This window comes from Haliaeetus leucocephalus, unplaced genomic scaffold, assembly GCF_000737465.1.
Source record: "Haliaeetus leucocephalus isolate CR32 unplaced genomic scaffold, Haliaeetus_leucocephalus-4.0 Scaffold696, whole genome shotgun sequence".
Taxonomy (NCBI): Eukaryota; Metazoa; Chordata; class Aves; order Accipitriformes; family Accipitridae; genus Haliaeetus; species Haliaeetus leucocephalus.
In genome coordinates this window covers 5,444,330-5,468,348 of record NW_010973132.1, presented here as the reverse complement: position 1 = coordinate 5,468,348, position 24,019 = coordinate 5,444,330, and the positions used below count along the sequence as shown (strand labels likewise).

The 24,019-nt window shown below is 37.5% G+C and overlaps 1 protein-coding gene across 3 annotated transcripts in view; it reads left to right on the top strand.

The window, feature by feature from the left end:
- EXT2 (exostosin glycosyltransferase 2) overlaps positions 1-24,019 on the top strand; it is an 81,430-nt gene that overhangs the window by 18,553 nt on the left and 38,858 nt on the right. For all 3 annotated transcript variants that reach the window (XM_010580174.1, XM_010580172.1, XM_010580173.1), the window contains exon 8: positions 19,134-19,265. In XM_010580174.1, the coding sequence (XP_010578476.1) occupies positions 19,134-19,265 (132 nt within the window). The remainder of the gene's footprint in view (positions 1-19,133; positions 19,266-24,019) is intronic.

Genomic DNA, 24,019 nt, shown 5'->3' with positions numbered 1-24,019 from the left:
CCGGTAGGAATGGCAGGTGAAAAAGTAGCTTTGCTATCACAGCTCCTAGAAACATGATTTTGCTTTATTTTCTTTTTTTCTCTGACATGAATGTAGAGATGTTAACACTAGGGAGTTTTTCCTAACAAAGCTTTAAAACTGACATTAATGGTCTGTTAAAGTATGCATTGATTTTCTTGTCCATTTTACTAATATCATAAAATAATCATTTCAGAATAGTGTTCTCTTTCTACAGAGAATGCACTTGATGTTATGGACAGCTTAAACAGTAATTTTAAAGTATGAAATCAGGAAACAACACTAGTTTGTTAAAAACAAACAAACAAAAAACCCCCTCAACATGAAACAAACCAACACCCCCCTCCCTTAATTCAGATTATCTATAAGTTTTATATCTATATATCTATATATATCTGTAACTCCATAAAATTACGTTAAAATAGAAGATATTTTAATACCCAGAATGCAGTTCTAGTCTGTGTCTGGAGTTAATTTTGTTGTATTATAGACCGTTTGTGGTAGTCATTGTCACTGGGTCCAAAACATCACTGAACATATTGGAACCTGTGATTCTATTGACTGAAGGAGGGAAGTATGTTTTTTGTTTTTTTTTTTCTAAAGCTTAGTCTCCCATCTTGATGCTTTTGTTGAGGATATAGTTGTGTGCTTTGGTAGTAAGAGTGTCAGGATGAAATCACAAGGTCTGTCTTTCTCTTGTCCTTGTGAATTTATTTCTGTCTGCATATTGAGGTTACCTACACATGTTATCCATACATTTCATGTCCTGTCAACCTTATTTACAAGGTAAAGTTGCAGTGTAAGCATCTGTGAAATTCCCTTGCTGATACATGGTACTATGTTCTAGCTATCTGATAGGGTGAAAAAGTACTTAGCGACTGATACTGTGTGGACTACCAGTAACCTGATTGCTTTTCCTCATTGATAAATATGCACTAATATTCCACTTGTGCTACAGATTTTTGTTTCCTTCTTACCCATCAGTCTCACAGTAGGGAGCAGCTGCACACTTTACTTGCTGTCTTTCGATTTAAATGGTTTGAGGAAGTATCGTAGGACTTTTTGGCTAGACAAAATGTCTTCCCAGTTTTTTTCAGTGTCTTCACTTCAGTGACAATACAGGAGCTAATGAATAAAGATTCAGAAAATAAGGCTGAAGTGATGATAGGAGAAGAAAGAATTTGAAGTTGGAATGAACCTTTTGAGGAGGGTGGTGCTAAGGTAGTTTGGAAGCAAAGTGAATTCGTCCTATGTGCTCTATTTTGCTTCTCGGGCAAGGAACTACTAAAATGACACTCAACTATTATCCATGTATAGAATCGATCTGCAAATGAACTGAAGTGATTTATACATGTTTTCAGATGTGATTTATAGCAGTTGTTTAGTCTGCTTAGCCATGAAGGGCAACAAAAGTGTCAAAATATTCTAGTTTTGCAAGTAACCCAAATTTCTTGATAATTTTTAAACTGCTTCCTTTTGCTGCTTCAAATTCAAGGGCTAGTAACACTTGATATACAGTATTTTGATGCTTGTTTTTTGTCAAGTGGAAGAGGACTGACTGAAACTGGTCTTGTGGTATGTTTGGGTTTTTTTCCAGTCCATTCTAGTTTTCACTGAGCATTGCTCTTATCGAGATGGAAACAAAGATAGTTAGATCACAATGATCATGTTCTTTCTTGCTTGTACATTGTGAAACACTTGGAGTTTGATATAACAGTTACAAAAAGATTGGTCCATAACTGAAGTTAAAATGACACAAAAGTGATCTTTGCAAAGACCTTTCATTAAAATTGATATGAAAATTGTTTTACAACATCTCACTGTTTCCTTTGCAGTTAGGATGTGTTTAGGTTTTATTTCAAAAACTGTTTTTGTTGCACATAAATTTCCACTAGGGGAGACAATATGTTTTTGATAAAGACTTGTAAAACATGCTTTGCCAGTACCTGCCAATTAACGTACTTTTTCAGTAAATTAAGAAACTAGTTGACATGTTCTGACATGAGTATGGTTGAGATCATCATCATTTTAGCCAAACAGAACAAATCCTTGCTCTAAATCTGTCCTGGTTTGTAGTAGGATGAATACCTATCAGACTTTCTGGGTCTGATAACCTTTGTGGGATTGGAGCCTTGCTGTCTACTTTGGTTTCAGTGGTTGTCTTGGTTATGACATTCCTATCCTTAGTTGGAAAACCTCATAATTAAAACAAATTTTATTGTAAATGTTAGCTTGCCAGTTTTCTTTGTTGATTAGGTACTCTTTTTGCAGTATTTTATTGCAGTTGATTCTCTGGAGATCATGCACCAAGATTTTTATTTTTGTATATATATATATATATATATATCATACACACATGTATATATGTATAATTTTTTTCAAGTTGAAACAGATTGTCTGCTTTTAATGAGTAAAATTTTATCTGTGCTTAATTTTTGCTTTGTTTCTGGAAGTACTTCTAGCCATACATCTGCTGGAGAAGAGAGGAAGGCTCTTAAAGAGAAGTCATTACATTTAAAATATATAAGAACCCCTATTTGAAAATATTTTCTTATAGTTTGTACAGTGATCATGAGCATCACACAGTACTGTCATGAAAACGATGAAATAGGTGCTTTAGCTTTGGAGTCATCATCTGCTAGGATCTACAGCTGGTGTAACCTGGGCTGTGATTTCCTATAATACAACTTTATTTTGCTCAGTTGTTTTGTGAGACAGTACATGGTATGGACCAGGAAAGAGGTTTATTGGTTTGAGCAGAGCTGGAGTGTGTGAAATCAGAATTAATTTCTACTGTCCTGATTCTGTTGAGGTCTCTGGAGAGTAGCCATATTAACTTACACTTTTATTGTTCAAACTTGCAGAACATTATGCCCTCAACAGTTCCTGGTTCAGTTTCCTGTCTTTGCTCACAAAAGGGAATAGTTTCTGTGCTCATGGCCTAGTCTACACTGTTGTGAAAAATTGTTACATATTTTCAATACTACGTGTACAGCCTATGTCCATGAGAACTGGAGACTAACATATGAGAGCTTTTATAAACTCCAGCATATTGACCATCAAAAAGAGCCTCTGCTAGTTGAGCTGCTAAAATTAATAGTGGTCTGGGTGAAACTTATGCATCTCTGAGATTGCTGTCTTGTCTGTTTTCTACAGTAATGTTGTCGTTCTCATTTTCTTTGAAGCTTCCTTGAACCATCCCCCTCTCACAAATAGTTCCATATGGAGTCTGAAACACTGGTAGAAGTGCCCAGAGGCAAGTTGATAAGCAGTTCAGCTGCACAGCTACTGATCCAGCAGGCTTGATGCTGCATCCTTATGCTTTCATTTTCTCTGCACCGTAAACTAGCACGCAGGTAACAGCAAAGTTCTAGAAGTGGAGGGGCAAAAAGTAGAAGTAAATGTAATGGACCTATATGATAGTCAAATGTGAAATTTTGTCTTGCTCCTGAAGAAGAGTGAAATAGGTAAAGGAAAAAAAAAACCAAAACAAAACTTTGCTGGTGTCTGCTTATCCCATGCCTTGTATAGTTTCCCTCTAAACAGAGTTTTTCTAATGTTTTGCTTTGAAAGCCTGTTAATATCTAGAAACATATTTTACCACTGTAGTTGATACATAAATGCCTTTAACTTGTATGAAAGTTTTCCTCAACTTATATCTGAGCCTCTGCGCCTTTTTTCCCTTCTTTTTGTGAGATGAATCTGTCTATCTGAATATACAGACATTTTGGAAATATTTTTCCTCACTAAGTATCAACATACTTGGAAGTCTTTTAACACAGATAGGCTCATTAAGGCATAAGCGCAGAATATGAAAGTACTATGCAATGGGAATAGAAGAGTTATTCCTCTGTTTATTTAGGCATTCTTTCTCACTGAATGGATTTTAGGTAAAGAGTTTATTTTTCAAAAGAAGGCTTTGTGCGCCTGTTCCTTTTTGACTTTATAACACTCCCCACCTCCTAAAAATAAAACTTTTGAATTAATATCTAGTCTAGAAGACTGAGTAACTTTGTGTGCCCTAATGGTACAAGAATGAAGAGCTAGTGTTCTTGAGTGCAGGAATTCTTTTCATCCTGGTTTCCTAGGGAAACAAGGGTATGATCACGTGCAATGTGCATGCTGATTTCTGTTACTGCCCAATTTCAACCAAGCTTACGGAGAGGAGGAGATATTGTAGATAAATACCATAAAATTAGGTAGCTGTGTAGAAGGTAAGCACCCCAGAACAGCATAGCTTACTAAGGGAAAATTTGCAGCTCAAGCTAACAGTAATAGAAAAACCCCTTGCAGTTACCCCTTATGAATGATTCTGCTTTGGGAAAGGTTTTATTTGGAACTGGCACATCTTAGACCAAAGAAATTCAGGTATAGCATGACCAAATGATAAAGTGACAAATAAAATGCAGTATACAAAGAAAGGGGTATATATGCAATCTATACAGCCTTCTCATAGGCAATGATGGCCTCTCGGCTAGCTGCAGTCACTTGGAAAAGAGTTCTTAGACTATAATAAATAGTCGTGTGAAAATATAAATTCCATGGTCAGTTGTGGTCAAAAATAGTAATATAAAGAATTTTTAAAAAAGAGGTAGAGAACAAAATGGAAAATACTATGCCACTGCATAAATCTATTGTATGTCTGCACCCTGAATACAGTCCATAGTTATGGTTGTCCCATCTTAAAAAGGATATAATAGAACAAGGGTGATAAAAGGTTTCATGACAAGAGTGATTAAATAGCCTAACACTCTTCATCTTGAAAATGAATGATCGGGAATAAGATGAGGAGCAAGAATATAATACAGAACTATAAAATAAGAAGGCCATGAAGAAAGTGAATGGGTATTGCTGTACATGGTTTGATACAATTTCATTTGATGTTTCCTAGAACTTGTATTATTGGGAACCTGGTCTAAAAAAAAATAAAAAAGGAGATGATCTTTTCCCAGAGCTAGTAGGTAGTCTGTGGGGCTTGCTGCTTCAGCATTTTGTGTGAGTGAAGGGTTTTTAGTGGCGTAAAGGGTGAATGAAGAAATCCAGAGAAGGAAAATCTGTCAGAGATGAATGCAAAGATAGACCTCCTGGCTTAGAAGTTCCTAAGCTGCAGAATTCTGGAAGCTGGAGAGTACTTTGGGGAAGTGGTGGCTTATGCTTGCTCTGTCTGTGTGGGGCAGTTCCTAAGGTACAGGCTGTGGATCATTGTCAGAGACTGAATACAGAAGCAGAAGGCCATTTGGTCAGACCTGGTGCGGTCACAGTGATGCAACTTCAGGGCTCGGGTTTGCAGGAGACCTTGGTATTACAGTGCCTTGTGGAATAACCTTGTCAGATCATCAGTGGGTTTTTTAAATGCATCTTAACTTCACTGGCTGCCAAACACTTCTGTGAGAGAATATTGACTGTGATGTATATTTTCCTTCTTTGTATGAATGGATAATTCACCTTCCTGAAGCCCTACAAGATACTCTCTCAAATAGTGGCGACACAGCATTCTTGATTTTTATTAATTAAAGTTTTAGATAATCACAACCTGTTGTCTTTTCAGCTGGTGTGAACAATTAAAAGCTAAAAAGGGATGTAAATACAGTTTAAAAAAATGTGGATAGAAAACATGTAGTTTGCAATGTTTGTTCCCACAGTCGTAATACCTGGACAAGCTTATTGTGGTTTTTCTAGTGCACGTCCCATGAGCCTCAGCCCTGACCTGAAGAAAAGTTCAGACTCTGGGTCAAACAGAGCTGAAGACACATGCATAAATCAATGACTTGTTTTAGTGCCACGTTAAAACAACATGAGTGGCTGGCTTTTCTGACCCCTCCTCCCTTTCATTTAATGTGCTTCTTTGGCTCTTCTTTAAAGAGGGCTCTGTAGAGTAATTTCAACTCTTATCAGCTTGCTGACAGCTATATGAGCCTTTCTGCTGGCTCCAGGCAATCATTGCTGGTGTGTGAAACATCCCATTCTTACAGTGAAACGGTCCTGGATAGAGTTAAAGCAAATGGGTGGTGTAGTTTTCCTGTGGGTGGTGCAGCTCACATAAAAGAGATGGGATTTAGTTCTTGTTAGCCAATTAAACAGAACTTCGTTTCAATATCTGGACACTGGAAGCTCTTTGAGCATAGTTAGATTTTTACAGGTCCTTTTAATGAGAATATTCAACTTCCAGCTGCAGTTCTTTCCCTGACAGGGGACAGCTTCTGTCTCGGGGTTCTTTAGACTCATCATTATCAAATTTAAACGAACTTTCATCTGTCTGCCATTTGTAGCATTTTAAGGAGTGTGATTGGAGAGGCTAACCCTGCTTTAATCCTCCCAGAGTGCTTCAGTGGAGCTGCGGGTCCCCCATAAATGTCAAGGCTGGACAATTTGCCATCTTATCAGATACACTGAAGTTAGTTCCAGCCCTCTCACCCCTCCCCCAGAGGAAAGATTTGTTGCTGCAAACAGCAAAGGAAAGACAAAACTTTTTCCTGGCTTACTGCCAGTATCACCAGGGGAGTTGTAGAATCCTTGGCATTTATATATGAGACTTTCATTGCTCCCCTCTCCCCTCCTCATTTGTTGCGGAGAGTATCCTTATCCTAGATTTTTTTTTTACCCTGTTGTCTGTCCTGCCCTGTTGTTTTCCAGAGTGAAGAAAACTGTTTCCATGCTTGTATTACAGAGTGGTCTTCATGGCATCTCTGAGAAAGAGCTCAGAAATTTGAGAGCAATCAGCACCTCAATGAATAATTTTCATAGGATGCAGTTGGGCTGCCTTTGTATCTAGGTTTGCAGTCTCTAAACAACAAAAGGTTAAACTTCAACTGTAAGAGGGAAATTATCCTGTTTTAAGACAATATTGTTTTTTGTTTTTTAAGAGTCTGTATGTTGTTGCAAAGTGGGCTTTTGGTACTTACACTTTGCAGATTGCTATACACAGCTTGAATAGACTACAGATAAACCCAGATGGTCCAAAAATTGGAAAGACGTGTACTTTTAGAAGGAATATTTGAAAATATTCTGTCATGCACATGAAGCAGTTGGCTGCAGATAAATGGATGATTAAGCATCTCTCCTGGTGTTATACTCATTCTTTGTTACTCTCTGATCTCTGCTGCTGCATAGTCTGTACCACATCACATTTCTTTATCAAATTCACTTGCTCCGCTTACACTTTCATTATTGAAAGTGTTACAACTTTAGCATTTACCTATATAGTATAAATACACTGCATTACTGTAGTAATTTGCATGTGAGTATATTAAATAGTAGTAGTAAATACAACTTGGTATTGTATCCAGTTTACTGATGAGTGGATAGAGGCATAAATAACTTGTACAAGGTCAAATCATAATATTAGAAATGGAATTTAAAAGTCCTGGATCCTGTTTTAATGACTAAATCAAATGTATCCTACAACACAGTAGGAACGTTTGGCTTTTAAGTTACAAAGGTTTACAGGTTCTATAGAAACAATCTGCTGCCAGATAATCTTTAGATGGCTTTTCCTTTAATTTTTGTAAATTGTGCAGATATATCTAACAGTTTCTTAGGTGCCTGTTTATAGGAGAACTATGTATCTGTTACAAATGAAAAAGTGGGCTGTGCTAGGAATATACTGTAATGCCCTTTGGCTTGCAAATGGTGTAACTTGTATATGGGGGTTGGCTCCTTCCTTTCCTCTCTGCTCTTCTTCCCCCCCCCCCCCTTTTTTCTTTTTTTCCCCTTTTTCCATTAGCTGACAAATTTGAATGCTCTTTAGAAACGAAAATGGCACCTGGCAGATATTCTGTCCTGGTGGCTTACATCTGTACAGATGCTCTGGAGAGGAGTATTACAGAGGGTGTGCATATTCCAGGATACTGATAGTGGAGTAGGGAATCAGGGATAGAAGTTGTTAGATTATGGTTGAGCTTAAGAAATACAGTTTCCTGCAACCGGACTCAGCTGGTAATGGAATTCTGGTCCCAGGGGGTCCACAGAATACTTCATCTCTGTTCCCCCACATGCCACAGTCTACCATAAAATGCTTCTCAACACTGTAGCAAACAAAAGCAAAAAATGGTGGCTGTTGAGGCATTGGGAAAAACTTTCTGGATCCTGAATCTGGTGATTAGGTTAAGCATGAGCACAAATGCAACACACATTAATCTACTGTCTGAAATGCTTCAGTAAGCTAGCAGCACGAAGCCCAGGCTCTGTCCTTTTCCTCACCACTTGTTTTTTTTTTTGTGATCTGTTACTACCTGTGTTTAGTAGCCAGTGCTTCAGGGAATTTCCTGAGATGTGAGTTCTGTCTATTGCAGAGGCCATGTTATATATCTATCTATCTATCTATCTATCTATATCTCAAGGGGGAAGGGAAAACAACTCCTTCCTCATGTGTTTAATTGTTCAGGTGAAGCAAAAGATTAATACAGAATAAATATGCAAATGGTGGTCAGTGGTGTACTTTCCATCTTTTTGGGGGTAGCAAGGACTTCTGTAATAAGCTTTAATGTTTATATTTGTGATTGCTTCTCTTTTTTACAAAATTTGGCTTCAAGCAGTAAAGAATATTCCTCTTCAGCATGCTGTTTCAGATGTTTTCCAAGAAGAAATAAATAACTCTTGTTGATGTTTATCAATTATTTTGTCCATGTAAAACTATTTTCAATCCTGTTCTGTTGCAGTGTGACCATCACATAGTATTATCACAACCAGCAATTATTAATCACCTTATCTATTTCATCAGACAGCCATATAGCCATGCACAGTTTGAGTCATAAAGGATGAGGTATTTTTACATAGCTTGAGCTAAGATCAGTTATTTTTAAGGTGTGGAGTTAAAAAGCAGCACCAGGTCTTAAACTGAATTTTTCCTATAGATATGGGAAAAAAACTCCATGATTGCCAGTCCTTCAGCTTTTATCCTTATAGAAGTCAGTGAAGTATATCTGTATTCAAGCAATGCTGGCAGTAATGTCTGTGGTTAAAATTGTCCAATGTTGAGAACTGTGTGTATGGGGGTATATTTATGCTTATATAAAATAGAGCTATGTAGCTTACAGGAAACTGAGCAAAACATGTCTTCATCAAAAGGGCAGGTTCTTCCTGGTATAGGGCTTAGGCTCTGAAATTGAGGTATGTGCTGATTTTTGACCGCTATAATATGGTGGTAACCCTACCTAGATTATTTTTTTTCTTGCTTCAAAAAGCTGTCCTTTCATGTGTGTGATTGGCACTGGGCTTGCTTTGTGTTTAGCTTCTCTAATCAAGGGAATTTAAGCTTCTATTCTCCCAGCATTAGTACAGCAGTCATGGGAAATCTCAAACAAGACCGATCTTGTTGCAGCAGTTGACACAAATAAAGGCAGTTGTGCTTTTATTTATTTATTTTTGATGCTGGATGCTGATTAAAAGTTTCCAAGCATCCTTTAGCCATGTTATAAAGCCAACCGGCAGAGAGCAGGGCAGCTGCTGAGGAGGGGAGATGCTGGTGGACATAGGACAAGATCACAGTGGGAAGCATCAGTGTGTGTAACTCAGAAAGCTGGGAAAGGTGTAAACAGATCCCCAATTTATCTGTAGAGTGGGCTCTCCAAACACTGTTTTATTGGCCAGTGGCTCCTGCTTTACTAACCTCTAACCTCTGCAATACTCAGAGGTGCTGCCCACCAGCCAGCCTTGTCTTTGAACCCCCCTTGGCTCCTGCCACCTCAAAGGCTTGCAGTCAGATTCCTGTGTTTTGCTTGGGACCTCACCTCTCAGCAGGATGTCTGCAGCAGGGAAAACCGATCTACCCTGAGAACATAGACATATTTGAAGGCAATACCCCTGGGACTAGAAACCTATTGCTTTCAGTTTCAGGAGCTGTCCATCATTTGTCAAGAAATGTGGCTAAAAGTCCCCCCACCCCCCAACTTGTGGTCATATAGTAGTTGAATGTTCCCTGCAATTACATACACATATTTGTTTTCTATTATTTTCTGGACTGCTGTTGAATCAATGACAGCGTAAGTCTAGCTCACTGTAGGTCTGGTTTCATGTGGTTAACAGGGAATGTGCAGAGGACAAATTTATAAAAAGGATGGTATAGATCCAAGTAATTTTGACTAGTCCTCAGGTTAAGTGTGCCTGCCCCTTCACAGTAACAGCCTGGTGAAATTGGAGTAATTAGGGAGCCCTACAAACTCCTGGAAACTGGAGGGAAAGAGTGGGCTATTTTTTGTGTCTTTACATCATTATCAGTGATGATTATGTAGATATGAGTATCTGGAAGCCAGAGTAGGATCTATATTACTGTCTTACAGCTGTGTTATTTCCGTGGTGTCAACACATGTCATTTGGCTGTAAATAGGAAGACGGAACTGAAAGCTCTTTGGGAGCAAAGGGAATGCAGTAAATGGTAGCCATTTTTATGTTATGTGTTTTTCAAGCTCCAAGTGCTTTGAGACTTTTTTTTTTCCTCATCCTGCTCCTTTTTTTGCTGTCTCTGTCTCCATGCTTTGCGACAGTATTCCCAGCCATGGCCAAGAACAGGGTGGTTCCTTGCTGCTCATAGCGTTGATACCTATTTGTTGGCTCCATAACTGAAATGTATTTTGGCAGTGGATTTGTAGGGTGCCAGGGCAGCAAGTCAGGTTTCCTGGCTGATGCAATGTTGCCTTCTGCAACAGAGTTGTGGAGTTGACATACTTCTTAATCAAAGAAGCAAGTCTGAGGTGCAGAAATATATGGAGGGAGGGGAGAATGCTAGTGCTAAGTGGTATTTTTATCTATTCAAGTCTTGTGTTCTTGTTACTTTTAAAACTAAGTTACTATCACTAGGACAAGAAATAGCAGAAATCTGTATTTTTAGGGGTCAAGATAATGCAGGATTTCAAACCCATATTAAAATGTTACCATTTCTTGAGAGAGAATGCGAACTATGCTGTTAAAAATAGCTGCTTCTGTGTTGTCTGTTTGAGCCAGATTTTAAGCAGAACAAGGCTCTTGTTCATAACAGAAGATGAAAACCTTTAAAAAAACCACCACCAAACAAAAACAAAAGAACACCCCAAAACAAACAAACAAAAAAACCCCCTGCAAATTATTTGAAAGTATGGAAGCAAGACTCAAAATGTTAACTTTAATAGATATGGTTTCAAAGAGCCATTCTCTTATATGCATAGTATGTGGTGTTGTACATATGGATTACTATAACTGATATAAGTGATTATTTTCAAAGCACTAAAGATGAGAATCTGAGGAAGACTGCGGTGCAAGAAGCTTGAGATAAATATCTGAGCTTGCACTAACTTTTTCCTTTACCCTTAGTTCTTGAGTCAGCATTTGTCGAGTAGTATACAGCAGTAAAACTAAGAGCCAGTAGAAGTTACTTACCCCCAGGTGGCTGGTATCTGAAGAGTAGGACTAGCATTTTGAACTCTGAACCCTTTCTCCTTATGAATCAGCAGCTTCAAAAAGAAAAAGGAAGAAAAAAGTTTGGATGGTGGAAAGACTTAGTTTTCACTCTCCATTGTATCTGAAGTAGGCAGCTGTGCTTGTTTCATGGCTGAAATTACTACAGTGGAGAATGTTAAGCCAGGTGATTAAATCCGCCCACTGCTTTACTTTTGAAGAGATATTTTTTGAGACTGAATTACAATAAAAACCAGCACCACAAAATGTCTATCTAGAATATTTTTCTTAAAATGTAGGACGCTATTGTTTTGCTTGCTTATCCTGCAGAAGTGTCTTGTAATTAAGGAATATTCCTCTATAGGCCGCTCACATAAGTTGTATAAGTTAAATAGATGAATATTTTCAGGGCTTTACTTGGGAATCATGCATAGCTCAGAAACAAGAGCTGCAAGATGGAATGAAAATTCAGAAACAGTATTAGAAGAACATTGTCATGTTCCATTGGAAGCAAACCTTAGCTAAACTGGAAACAGCTGTATGTACCCTGTGTTGTTCTGCTCATTCCTCCTTTTCCCATCTGGAGAAACTTCTGGTTTGAGCTTTGGGAAAACCCAATGTTGAATTATGGATTAGTCTTTATCTTAATCATCAGACAACCCCAAAAGCGCTATCCCCATTTTTTAGCCTTAAAAGTGGCATGCTGATGTCATGAGCGTTCTTCATACAAATGTCTGCACTACTGCTTTCCTTGGATAGGTCCTGGTTGACAAATAGACACAACACAACCAACTTAGGTCAAGTTTGAAAGGTGCTTTTAATCTGATCTTCTATAAAACCTGAAAATAATTAGAAAGCTTTTCAGTTTTAGCAAAGTTAGCACGATTTTGCCAGTATTGCATTAATTTAATGGATTAACTCTTAAGATTCCTACATAGTAGTCTGTGTATGGGGACAAAGAATCTGATTTTTACTTTCAGATTGCTCTTATGTTTTTTCCATAGCCTGAAACACATGAATTATTTTTTAAAAAATGTGCCCTACATTCTTGGTTAATGGTTTGACCATTCTTGGTTAATGGTTTAACCATTCATGGTTAATGGTTGGACTCGATGATCTTGAAGGTCTTTTCCAACCTAAATGGTTCTATGATTCTTGTTTGTTCTCATTTCAAATTTTTTTGCCTTTCTGGGAAAATGAGAAGGCCCTCAGATCATTTTTTTAGTATAGGGCTTTAAGGGAAAGAAAGATCATGGCCCACAGCTGGTCACTTACTCTGTCTTCTCATGCTCCCTTAGGAGGAGAACAGATTGTTCAGGGGGTATTTTAAGGTACCAGAGCTCTAAATTTCTCTCTGAATGAAGCTTCCCCCCCCCACCCCGATTACAGAGAGAAGATTGGGCCAGCCAGCTTTTAGGTGTGTTGAACTTGATTGTGTAATATTGCTAAGGGTGCTAAACCAAATAAGCATTATTTTTTTTTTTAAACCCGAATTCTTATCACTTTCTAGAAACAACAAATTACTGTCTAATTCTTAATAGTATAAAGTTTTCTGAGGGTTTCTCATAAGCCTGTGTAAAGAAAGAAAGATGGCACTGGTTTTAGCTGACCCAGCTGGTATCTTTGCTGAAGAACTGCATACTAAAAGTGATATCTGTGATCAACAAGGAAGTTGTTGGAACAGGGAACCAGCTGTAGAAACAGGAAGGCAGTCCAGAAAGAGGGGGCAGATTACAATTCATAGGCAGAAAGATGTGGGAATTTGGGGTTATCGGGTCCTCAGTCTGAACCCAAAATTTGTCTTGGGAAACTTTCTGTAAAACGCTTGTTCCTCCAAAAGAGGAACTTTATGCTCTTTTCAGTCCCATTTTACCTTGAGGTGGGAGGTGGGGGAGTAGGGAGCTTGAGAGCTCAAGCTTGCTATCTGATTATTACATATCATCAGCTGTGCTCATACGCATCTTTGGTATGGGGCAAATATATAATAATTCAGTTTATCTTGAACCTCAGTAGCCTATCTAATCCTATTGCACAATGGAAAGAGGTTTGGGGGGGATTGCCTGTGACCAATTATAGTAGTTTGCTTGATGGGCAATAACTTGTTAGGTCTCAGTAACTTAAAAAACATTTGATTATATTATGGTATCACATGCAATTTAAGAGCCTGAAGGTCTTAGTGGACAAACTTCCACGTCCAGAGCTGTTAGATACACAGCAGAGCTGTAGGTATTTCTTCTAATATCTTTTATATCTCTGCTGAAGGTACACATTTTAGCAGAGGATTGCCACAGTCAGTTACTTTGGTAGCATTGGTTAGTTAAATATTAGTTTCAGTAGTTTAAGGTTTATTTTTACAAATAATAAGAGAGGATAAAGTTAAATTTTTTTTCTGTTCTTCTATCCACCCCAAAATTTGAAACGTCTAGAATGGTTAAGTCTTACAATGTCTGTGTGAGGTGTATATTGCACATACTTCTGAGAGGCTGAAGTAGAAGCAAGAATCAAATGGATGTCAAGCATTTATCTGGAAATAAGTAACAGAACCAGGATTAAAAGTGAGATCAGCAAGCTTCCAGGCCAGTGCTGCTGCAGCAGCTAGGCCGCGCTTTTTTCTTCAGCCAGACTTCCCTAACCTAGCTGGTCAGGGTAGAAACCAGAACACCAATAGCCGTCAAGAAGGGAAAGCATTTAAGTAGAGTCACCCCAGCCAGTGTGAAAATGGTTATATTTCAAGGCCTCATAAACCTTTTCAAGGCATTTTGGAAACACTGATCTCCTGCAGCGGGGCAAAATCTTACAGCATCATGGCGCCTGCCCTAAAAGCTGAGAGAAGTGGTGGTTTATGGGCAGTTAACTTTTACTACTCTTTTGCGAATCTTGTTTTCTTCCCCTTTTGCTAACTTTACCAACTCCCACCAAATCATGGGCTGTGAAAAGACAGGAGGTTAGAAAGTTCCTTTCATGGACTGTTTTCCCATTGATCTAAATGTTACAGAAAGTATTCTTTTCCTTGCCTCATGCCCAGTGTTTTTCTTTCCACAAACTAATGAAAAGATTTACATTGATCTGTCTTGCACTCTACACTGGAGCACCATTAGTGGCATTAACACTAGAACTTACAAACATTATATGAATGGACTTTGTAACCTGATGCTATGCTGGGTTGTAAAGAGCTTATAAAGAGATGCTAGGCCCCCAAGTGTGTTTATTTCTAAGGAAAATAACACCTTACCTAAATAAATGTTACTTTCTGCGAGTCAGCTACCCTATTGCTGTGTGCTGCTGCCTGTTGTCTCTTAATGAAAATAACTGCAAATGCTTCTGTCCCAAGCTCTTGCCATTATGAGTATATGCTGAATATTGTCAGTTTAGTTTGTTCATAGTGCACCTGAAAAAAATCCTGGAACTGAAAACAAGTGGAACTGGAACTTCTGATTTGGATGCTTGCTTACTCGGTTGACGGAACACCAAATTTCCTATACGGTCTCCAGTTCTGAGGGAGAAAACTACAGAAAGTTTCTAAACTTTTTCTTTTGTCTTACAGATATTGCTAGTGTTCCTCAAAGTGTGCATATGTATTTGTAAAGATAAAGTAACACCTCTACATTATGTTAAGCAACTTTAGCCTTTGCAGAAAAAAGTGGTGGTTTTTCATGGCAGATCTAATGACGATGCAGCAGTTGAAACTGGGGTATGGAGGAAGGATGAGAAACAACTTAGAGCTACCTACTGGCATGCCCACATTTGTGACCTTGGTCTGCAGAGCTCACCCCTTGGAGAGAAGGGATTGTTTGGTCTCTGATTCCTTCAGTCTTTGGCTTTCACAGTGAGGCTGTCTTGGTTTTGTAAAATTTTCTGCAGAAATTGAATTCAGGTGAATTAATTTCATGCAGAATCTATTGTATTTGTAAGAGATTCCAGTCACTTCCAACCCATTGAGCAACCCAATAATACCATGTATTTCTCATTGTCAGTCAAGTCATTCAGTACTCTACGTTTGACTCTTTCACATGTTGGTAAAACTCTTAATGTTTTTCTGTCTTTCACCTTGGATCTGTCCTAGATTTTCTATTTATCTGAAAATTTAGAAGGAGGAGAGAAGCTGTGTTTCTTAAATACCTGTTTGCAATTCCTGGCAAGCCATACACCCAGAACAAGATCCCATAGGTTAACATATGTTCATCTGTGTTGTTTTGGCAGTTGTACAAAGATTGATCTCTATTTACAATTTATATTGCCTGTGACCTAAGCAATATTTAGGTGTATACAGAGTTAGCATTCGCTCTACAAGTCTGTGGTCCACATAGTGTTTCCTTAAAAATTTCTGAAACCTCATCAAGCAGACTAATAGAGTACTAGAAGTTAATTTCAGTTCAAGTTGAAAGGAATGGTAGCTTGGTGATATCATAGTTGTAGACTGTTTATAATCAGTGCTACGTGGAAGATCTGTAATTATGGATCATTTATTTCAAGATCCTGAAAGACTCTCAAGTAGCTCTAGTATGTTACAACTGCAATACCTTACAAACATTACCCACTGTATTAAAGCTACTCTCGAGTATACAACCATTAGTCTTCTGAATTCATAGATACGGAAAAGAGAAATGGACAGCTCAGAAAAACTATGTAAGAATACAAAGAAAGTTGGCATAGGATTCAGGAAGAGATCTCTCGCTCTCTCTTTTTTGTTGTTCTTGTTGTTTCTCTCTTCTGTATCCCAAACGTGTTTATGGGGTATCCCTCCTAGATATTTGTTACATTCCAACATAAGCTTTTCAACCACACCAAGTAGGGCAGAAAATACATTTCAAATGGAATCGCCATACATCTTCCCAACAGAAAACTTTCCCAAAATGTTTAGTAACTTAGCATGCTGAGCAGCAGACACTAGCAAGCCATGTTAATCAGTTCTGCTTTATAAAAGCAAACAAGGTGGGGAGGAAGTAATGAGACCCTGAAACATCTGTTTGGGGACTTTGAATCCCCTTAGAAGGTTTTGAGTTCTGCCTTAAAGAAACACAACTCCAAAAAATTACAACCAACTGTGGGAATATTTTCTAGCTCTTTACAAAAAAATTAATTATATAAATATTAGTCTATAAAAAGTAAATTCCCTCTGCCCTCTTCTCCAGTTTTGCTTCTGGTATAAAGGTGTAATCTTGGCTGACATTGCAAGCATTCTTTCAGTAAAGAGAAGCTAGATCAGATCCATCCTAGTTTTGCCAAAGGAGGAAAACCAACTTTGATTATTACAAAACTAGATAATCATAGATATTACAGTATTAATAAACACTCTTAGAACAGCATAGGAATGCTGTCATTTAATAACAATTTAATACATGGTCTTGTGTGTATTTCACCCAATTAATAGCTACTTAATTGCTTTATAAAGTTATATGTTAAAAGGCAACATAAAATAATTTCTCCTTCCCACTTAGTGCTGCTTATAGCAGTGGTCCTAAAGTGTTATCTATTGTGAAAATGAAATTTGAAATCTGTGTTCTTACCCTTGTTTATTTAGGATACTTCAATAGAGAGGTTCACTGTTATGGTCAATTTTAATTCTTAATCTACTTCTGGTTTTCTTTTTAAATCAGTTGAGTTCTGGATCACGCATTTTTCTTAAGAAATGGGTCATAGGAAAAGGAGTATTTAAGTCTTTGCTTAGCGTGTGGTGTTTGCTTTATTTAGTGTCTTTCTGGTATTTTAGGAAGGCAGACATTATTTATTCTTACCTGTTTATGTAATTCTTTTGCTTTTACAGTTGGACGTAATATTTGTTTTGTTCTATGTTCTTGGTAATTGGCCTGTTATCCAGCTGTTAAGTTCTACCAGGGAGAGAAATAAGGAGAGGGAAGTGATTCTGTTCTAGAGTGAAATTGCTTTGCACTGTCTCTGGATGGCAAGCTCCAGAGAAGTGTAATTTTGGACATACTCATCAGTCTCCTTAATAAAATTTTGAAATACTTTGAAGTAGTAAGGTTTATGGTTGTTAATGTTTTCTTACAGTAAAAGTAGTGCTCCAGAGAGCACTTGTCTCTTTCCTAGTTTGCTTTTTTTAATTGTAGCATGGATTTTTCATCTTAAATATTTAACAGAACTATTCTGAAGAACCTGTTTTACAAACTGTCCACACAGAGTAGAGTTTTAGGACCAGTGTTTAGCAACAGGTCCTTAGTTCTGAATCTCATAGCTTACACTTGGAGTAAAGTACACTTGGGTAGCATGTGCATGAATATGTGCAAGTTTGCTTGTGAATTTGCACTTTCCTACTTGTAATCTTTCCTGGACACTGCTATTTAGCCTAGGAATGCTTTAGCATGAAGTCTACTTGTAGGAAAGACTGTCTTCTATTAAAAAGTAATGACCCGCAGAGTGAGGCATACTGGCAACTTGTTAACAACACCTAAACGAGAGTTATTTTTAGTTCATCTTAAAGTCTATACCTCCAAAAGTTTGGTATTCGTTCAGTAACTTAATATTCTAAATAATATTATTTAATATTCTCATAGCATGTGATTAAAATGAGCCTGTCTGTAGAGCCTTTTTGCTGTTTAAGGAATCCATAGCAAGAGTAAAGTAGCACTTGCCCAAATTTGTGTGTTGTTGTCAGTTGTATTCTGGCTCTGAAAGCTTCTTAAGCTTCCAATTATCAAAAAAGTCTTTTGTTTTAGTTGTTCTACAACCTAGATGCAAACACATACTCTCATAGTTGATACTGAACCATAGAGAGACTGCAAATTAAATTACCTTCTGGACACTTAAAGGTGCTGGAATTTCCTGGAGAAAAATTAGGTTGAAAAAATTCATATCTCTTGGGCAAAACACCTGAACTACATTTATTGGCAAAGTGTGTTTCCTTCTGGGTTGGATGGGGTCCTACAGGATGATGGTTCTAGGCATTTAAAAAGTAAGAGAATCGGATAAGTCAATGCTTTCATTTCCAAAACTCTGCTTTTCTTCCAGCATTTCTGTCTTACATAGAAACTGGGACAAGATTAAAACTTGCCATACAGGACCTTAGCTTAAAAAGACTCATCTGTGAAATTCAGTGCATCTGTGTATAAGAAAATCACATGCTTCGTTTCAGTGTTTTTACACTGCCTGTGTTGTAAATTAGCCTAGATTAATGACTGTAACAAGCTGGCATATGCATGTATGTTTATGTAAAAATCTTAATATTTACTTGAATAAAAAATTTTTGGTTTTGGGAAGGTATTAGTTTGGTAGGGTTCATAAGTACTGAAATTCCCTAGCTGATCAGATGTCTCTAGTACGGATATTAAAAGGTGACTTTTAAGTTCCACCTTTTAGGTTACATGCTCTTTTCTGGCTGTTTAGCTGCATTGTGGATTCCTCTGCCTTGGAAAAACTGAGTATAACAGCAATTTCTTCTGTTCTGTGGTCAAACTGCTTTTGACATTTTTCAAGAGGAAAACATATGATGAAAGTGTGAAAGTAACTGATTCCTTCAAGTATTCTCATTCTGTTTAATCACTTGCAAAATAATGCTGCTGCTTCTTTTTATTGGCTGTAAATCTTGTTTTCTTTTTTTTTTGGGGGGGGTGGGGGGTGAGTTTGAAGCCTTCAGGCTCTGTGGAAATACCCTAGCTACAATAAACATGCCTCCTAATTTAATTTCCACCTGACATGTAGACTGCATGGAACAGATTGTGCATGGCAAGCCAAAATTGATTATTAAGCACTGGATCTGTGCAATGTGAAAGTGAACTTCATTCTCTTTACAGGCAAGGTGGTTCTGGGAAGCATATTTTCGATCAATGAAAGCAATTGCTCTTGCTACTCTTCAGATTATCAATGACAGAATTTATCCGTATGCTGCCATTTCTTATGAAGAATGGAATGATCCCCCAGCTGTGGTAAGTAAATTCGTTTGATTTACTCATAAAACAAATTGTGGTTTTCTTTTTTTTTTTTGCTTGTATAAAAGGTATGTGCTATGAAACTTGGTAATAATTCTGTGTATGTGTGTTTCTGTGTGTATGTGTTGGTAACTTGCACAGATGAAGCTAATATATTTTATGACAACTGGCAAAATAACTAGCAGTTCATTTTATGTCCTGGCGGTGAAATGCGAACTTTTAACTGTAGCTATTGCACACCCTAAATTGCTTGCTTGTTTATATATTTATTTATTTTTCATGCATGCATACACACACACTTCTTTATTCCTGTTAAATTTAGTGTGAGTTTAGTGCTCTTAAAAATGAATAACTGTAGTGGAAATAGCTGGTGGAATTACTGAAGATCTTAAACAATCTGCAAGGCTCTTTCATGTAATTCTGATGAAATAGCTAATTATTCCTATGCCTACAATTTTCTCCATGTTATGTCTATGTAATTTCTCTTCTACAGAAACTAATGATCAAAGTTTTGCTGGTTTTTTTTTCCCTTAAAAAAAAAAAAGTTTCACTGGTTGAACCCACCTCTGTTAAGAAGAAACACTGGAGTATTAATTAACCTTCTGCACCAAGCAGCTGGTTCTGATTTTTTACTATATAAAAGCCTGCAGATGATTTTCACTCATAATCAGTTAATTTTCTATGTGTCAAAATATAAAAAATAGTTTTGTTTTACTAATAAAACCAAACTTGTTAACTGTCTCACTTTATGATGGTTTAGAGAGAGTTTCTCTGAAAGCTGGGTAGGAGTGCTCAGGAGTAGTGTGTGTTTTACTTTAAACTCTTCAGGCTGATAGAGTGTGAACAGTTGCTGACAAAGAGTTAGAAGCTCATTGCTGGCTTTCTGAAGATGATTTTCCATAGCCTAGCCAAAGGCATTAGTAATTTACTGTTGTCATTGCCTAGAGAGCAAGCATGGCACTTGGCAATATTTAAGGAGGAAATTAAGCTGCACAAGAAGTAAGTGTGTACTCCACAAGAGGGGATCAGAACATCTTAACACCTTCAGATTATCGTAACAAAACAAGGATCTTGCAACATCTAGGAAAAGGAAGAAAATGGTTTTAGGATTACTCAGTCTTTAAAGGGGACACAAAAACATGTCCTGGGTTGTCTCCTATGCTGGAAACCTCTCTATTTCTGGGGAAGCTAATCTTAGTCTGAGCAACAAGCAGGCTCCTTTTTTTGTTTTCTTTTTTTCTTTTTTTTAAATATATACTTGGAAACAATATTTATGTTAGTCATTCAACCTAGAGTTTCTTAAGCAGAAGGTTTATGACCACAGACATGGCAACATACAGAACAGAACGCTGAAACTGTGGAGGAACACATAACAGCAATACTGTGCTAGGGCAGTACAAGGAGTAGGCAGGAATATTGTATCAATGTGCAATTGCAAAGAAAAGTTAGAAGGTTGACTGCAGTTAGACAGGCTGGAATTTGTCCAGGACGCTGGAGTTAACACCTCGTATTGTGGTGCTCTCATGCCACGAATGGTCAGTTCCTTGGTGGTTTTATGTCTCAGTTGAAAGAATTTGATGTTTACCCTAGTCTATGAAAATTGCTTAATATGTGCATGAATTCATTTCTTGCCTCAATATGAAACAGAAATATCAATAAAAGTTCCTTTATGGGCTGTGTAAGCTTCATATTAGCCAGCAACACAGAGTGCTTGTGACCTTTTCTCAGAGGGTCAGTTAAAGAAAATAGAATTCAGATCAGGAATTGTTTAAGAGCAGTTAAATTTGTAGAACAGCAGTACACAATCCTGTGATATCTTCAACTGGGGATTTTGATGGCTACTCTGAGCATGTATGAAAATTTCCCTCCATGAGGCTTTTATTTCTTTTTTCCTTTTTTTTTCTTTTTTTTTCTTTTAAGCCAGCTAATACTGTTTGTTTTTGAACATTGTTCTTTCATTCAGAGTTCTTTCTTGTTCTTTCATTGGAAGCAAATAAATGGAGCCTTCTCCAATATATCTGATATTTTTTTTCTTGTTCTGTGAATATATGTTATCTCTTTGAGGTGAGAGCATATTACAGTTGCAGTCTACAGGGGAGCATATTTTTCAGGACTCAGCTAATTTCTAACTTCAGCGAATTTAGAAGGTGGTGATATATACAGTATCTGCTAGTAGATTTAATAATAGTTATTTTAATGTTGGTGTTTTTTTTTTAAATAATTGTGCTAGTTGGAATTCCACAGTTGGTGTCTGCCTGTCAGGGGAATAATGACCCGATTGAGCCTGAGTATGTTTCTCATCTAAGCTTGTGCCTAATGTCTACTCAGCACTGTTACAATTTCTAGTAAGCCTGGATGAAACATTATAGTTGGAAAGCAAGTACATATATATGTACATTTGAGGTAGCAGAAGATTGCAACTGTATCCTCTAACTCTGATAAGAAGACAAAATAACTAAAGATGACTTGAATGGGTTCCTCATTTACAAGAAAATTGCCATATTCTTCTCTAAATAAACTCCAAGACGGAAGTGTTTAAAGCAAATTATTTCTGGTTGGCCCCAGGGCCAGGATATAGGTAACTGTTAAAATGAAGCACCTGCAAGTTAATGTTAATCCCACAGTGAAATGTGCGAGTAACTGGGTGTCATAAGATGTTACGTTACTGACTAGAGCTGTACCGCCAGAACTTGCCATATGTATTCCACCTTCAAACTCAGCTGGCTCAACATCCAGTTCCTCTAGCTCGCTTGTTGTTCCTTGTGATGTTGTGGTCGGTAAGGTTTAAATGCGGTGCTCTTCTATACGCTCTTGCTCCTGTTACGTGGTTTAGATAGGAACGTGAAGTTGCAGAAAAAATATGTAGAAGCTGGAGGCAGATTAACAGAAGGTGCAGAGGTGCAATCACCATTTTAAGGCAAGGGGCTTACTGCAGTTAGCCAGCTATTTAATCAGTACAAGGCTGTTAACAGAGCTCAGATCCCTGTGCTTTGAATAGTGAGGTTTTGAAAATGAGAGCATGGATTTTCCTATGGAATATTTCTACAGAAAATGCCAACTTTAATGGGTTTATGAGCTTGCTAGAACAAATACACCTTTCTAACAGAAAGAAGAGCTTTCTGTCTGCGCAAGATCATCATGCAGAGGAGAATCCTTAGCTAGAAAAAAATCCTTGGCCATTGTTGATACCTGCCTGTCTCCTTGGTTTAAGGTTTCTTTTTTCTGGTGTGCTTATAGGGGTTAATTTTGCTTAGTATGTCACTAGGATCCTGAGAAGTAACAGAAAGATAGAGTTCAGTAAAACGTCCTGGTTGCTAATTGTTTTGCTGCTCAATTGTTACAGTTGCTTCAGGTGTTAAATAAAGCACTGATAACATTATTTCTACTTTGCCAATTAGGATAGCTCATAAGTCCTCAAGGTGCACGTTTTACTCTGCATTTTGTTCAGCTATTGCAGCCTCATGAGTTTGCTTCCAGTTTTAAGATTCATCATCTGGTTTCAGTTCATTTCCTATGATTTTGTGTAGTACTGCCTTTTATTATTTTGACTACAGAACAGTAGAATTGAATCTATTTTGAGTTAGCAAACATTTAACAGATTACAGCCTGTAAGTATGCTAGATAAAAGAGATTTTTTTTAAGGGCCTCAAATATTCCATTAAGTGAATTTGTAACAACAGCACCTATGAAGAGAAAGCTGCATCTTTAACAAAATGTTGCCTCAAGTTTGATGTCACTTGCAAAGTAGGACTGGTAGGGACTTATGGATATTTTCTGAAGATTTTCTCTGCTTTATTTTTGAACTTTGTACTTCAAATTAGGAATTAGGACATATCTGCAAACATAATAATGATTACATTCTCTTTTCAGCAAAATATGATTTTTGTATCTGAGGGGATGGCTGTTATCTTGGACAGTCACCATGAAAGTGATATTCATGCATTTAAAATCAGTGAGGCATGCTCATGGCTAGATCTCCATGTAGATTAGTTTTTTTCCTGTTCCCCAGAAGTTTCTCAAGTCTCAACACAAAGAAACACCAGCCCACCTTGTGTTGAGTCTGTAGTTTCCCAAACAGTTTAAACCACTATAAGCAGGTACTGTTGCCAAAAGCAGCAGTCCTGTACTCTTCTTCAGCTGGATGACGATTTCTCTCTCTGTGTGCTACCTTCTTTTTGAATTTTCTAATTCACTTGTGGTGAATTAACTGAATTAATTTTCCTCATTTAAAACTTACCCAGCAAAAGAAAAAAAAAAAAGGTGCAGGGGGAAATGGGAAGGTGGCTGGAAGGCTGGGTTTTTGTGTTAGTTTGGCTTATATTGGCTCAAAATATTAGTGAGACTGTTGCCTGAGTATCTTCACAGTGTGGATACAGCAGCAGTACAGGAGGGTGTTTTCCAGCAGGAGGGAGTATAAGGTACAACAGAAGATAAATGCATATGCAGTTATTTCCATACTTTGTACATTACTGAGGAAGCGATCCAAGCGGTTTTATGTGTTTGTATGGGTTGACTGAAGACTGTTGGCCTTTTCTAAAGAAAAAAAAAACGTTATAAAGTGGATTATTTTCCTACTTGTCCACTATTCCTTTGAGGAAGTGGAAGACTAGTAGCATATAACATGCTAATATGTTAGGGAATAGGACTTTCAATAAAAATACATTACAAGATATTTCCTCCTTTTAATGAAGAGGGGCAAATGACGTTTTTGGGGCCTGAAATTCCTGGACCACTTGAGTCCTTTATGTCTC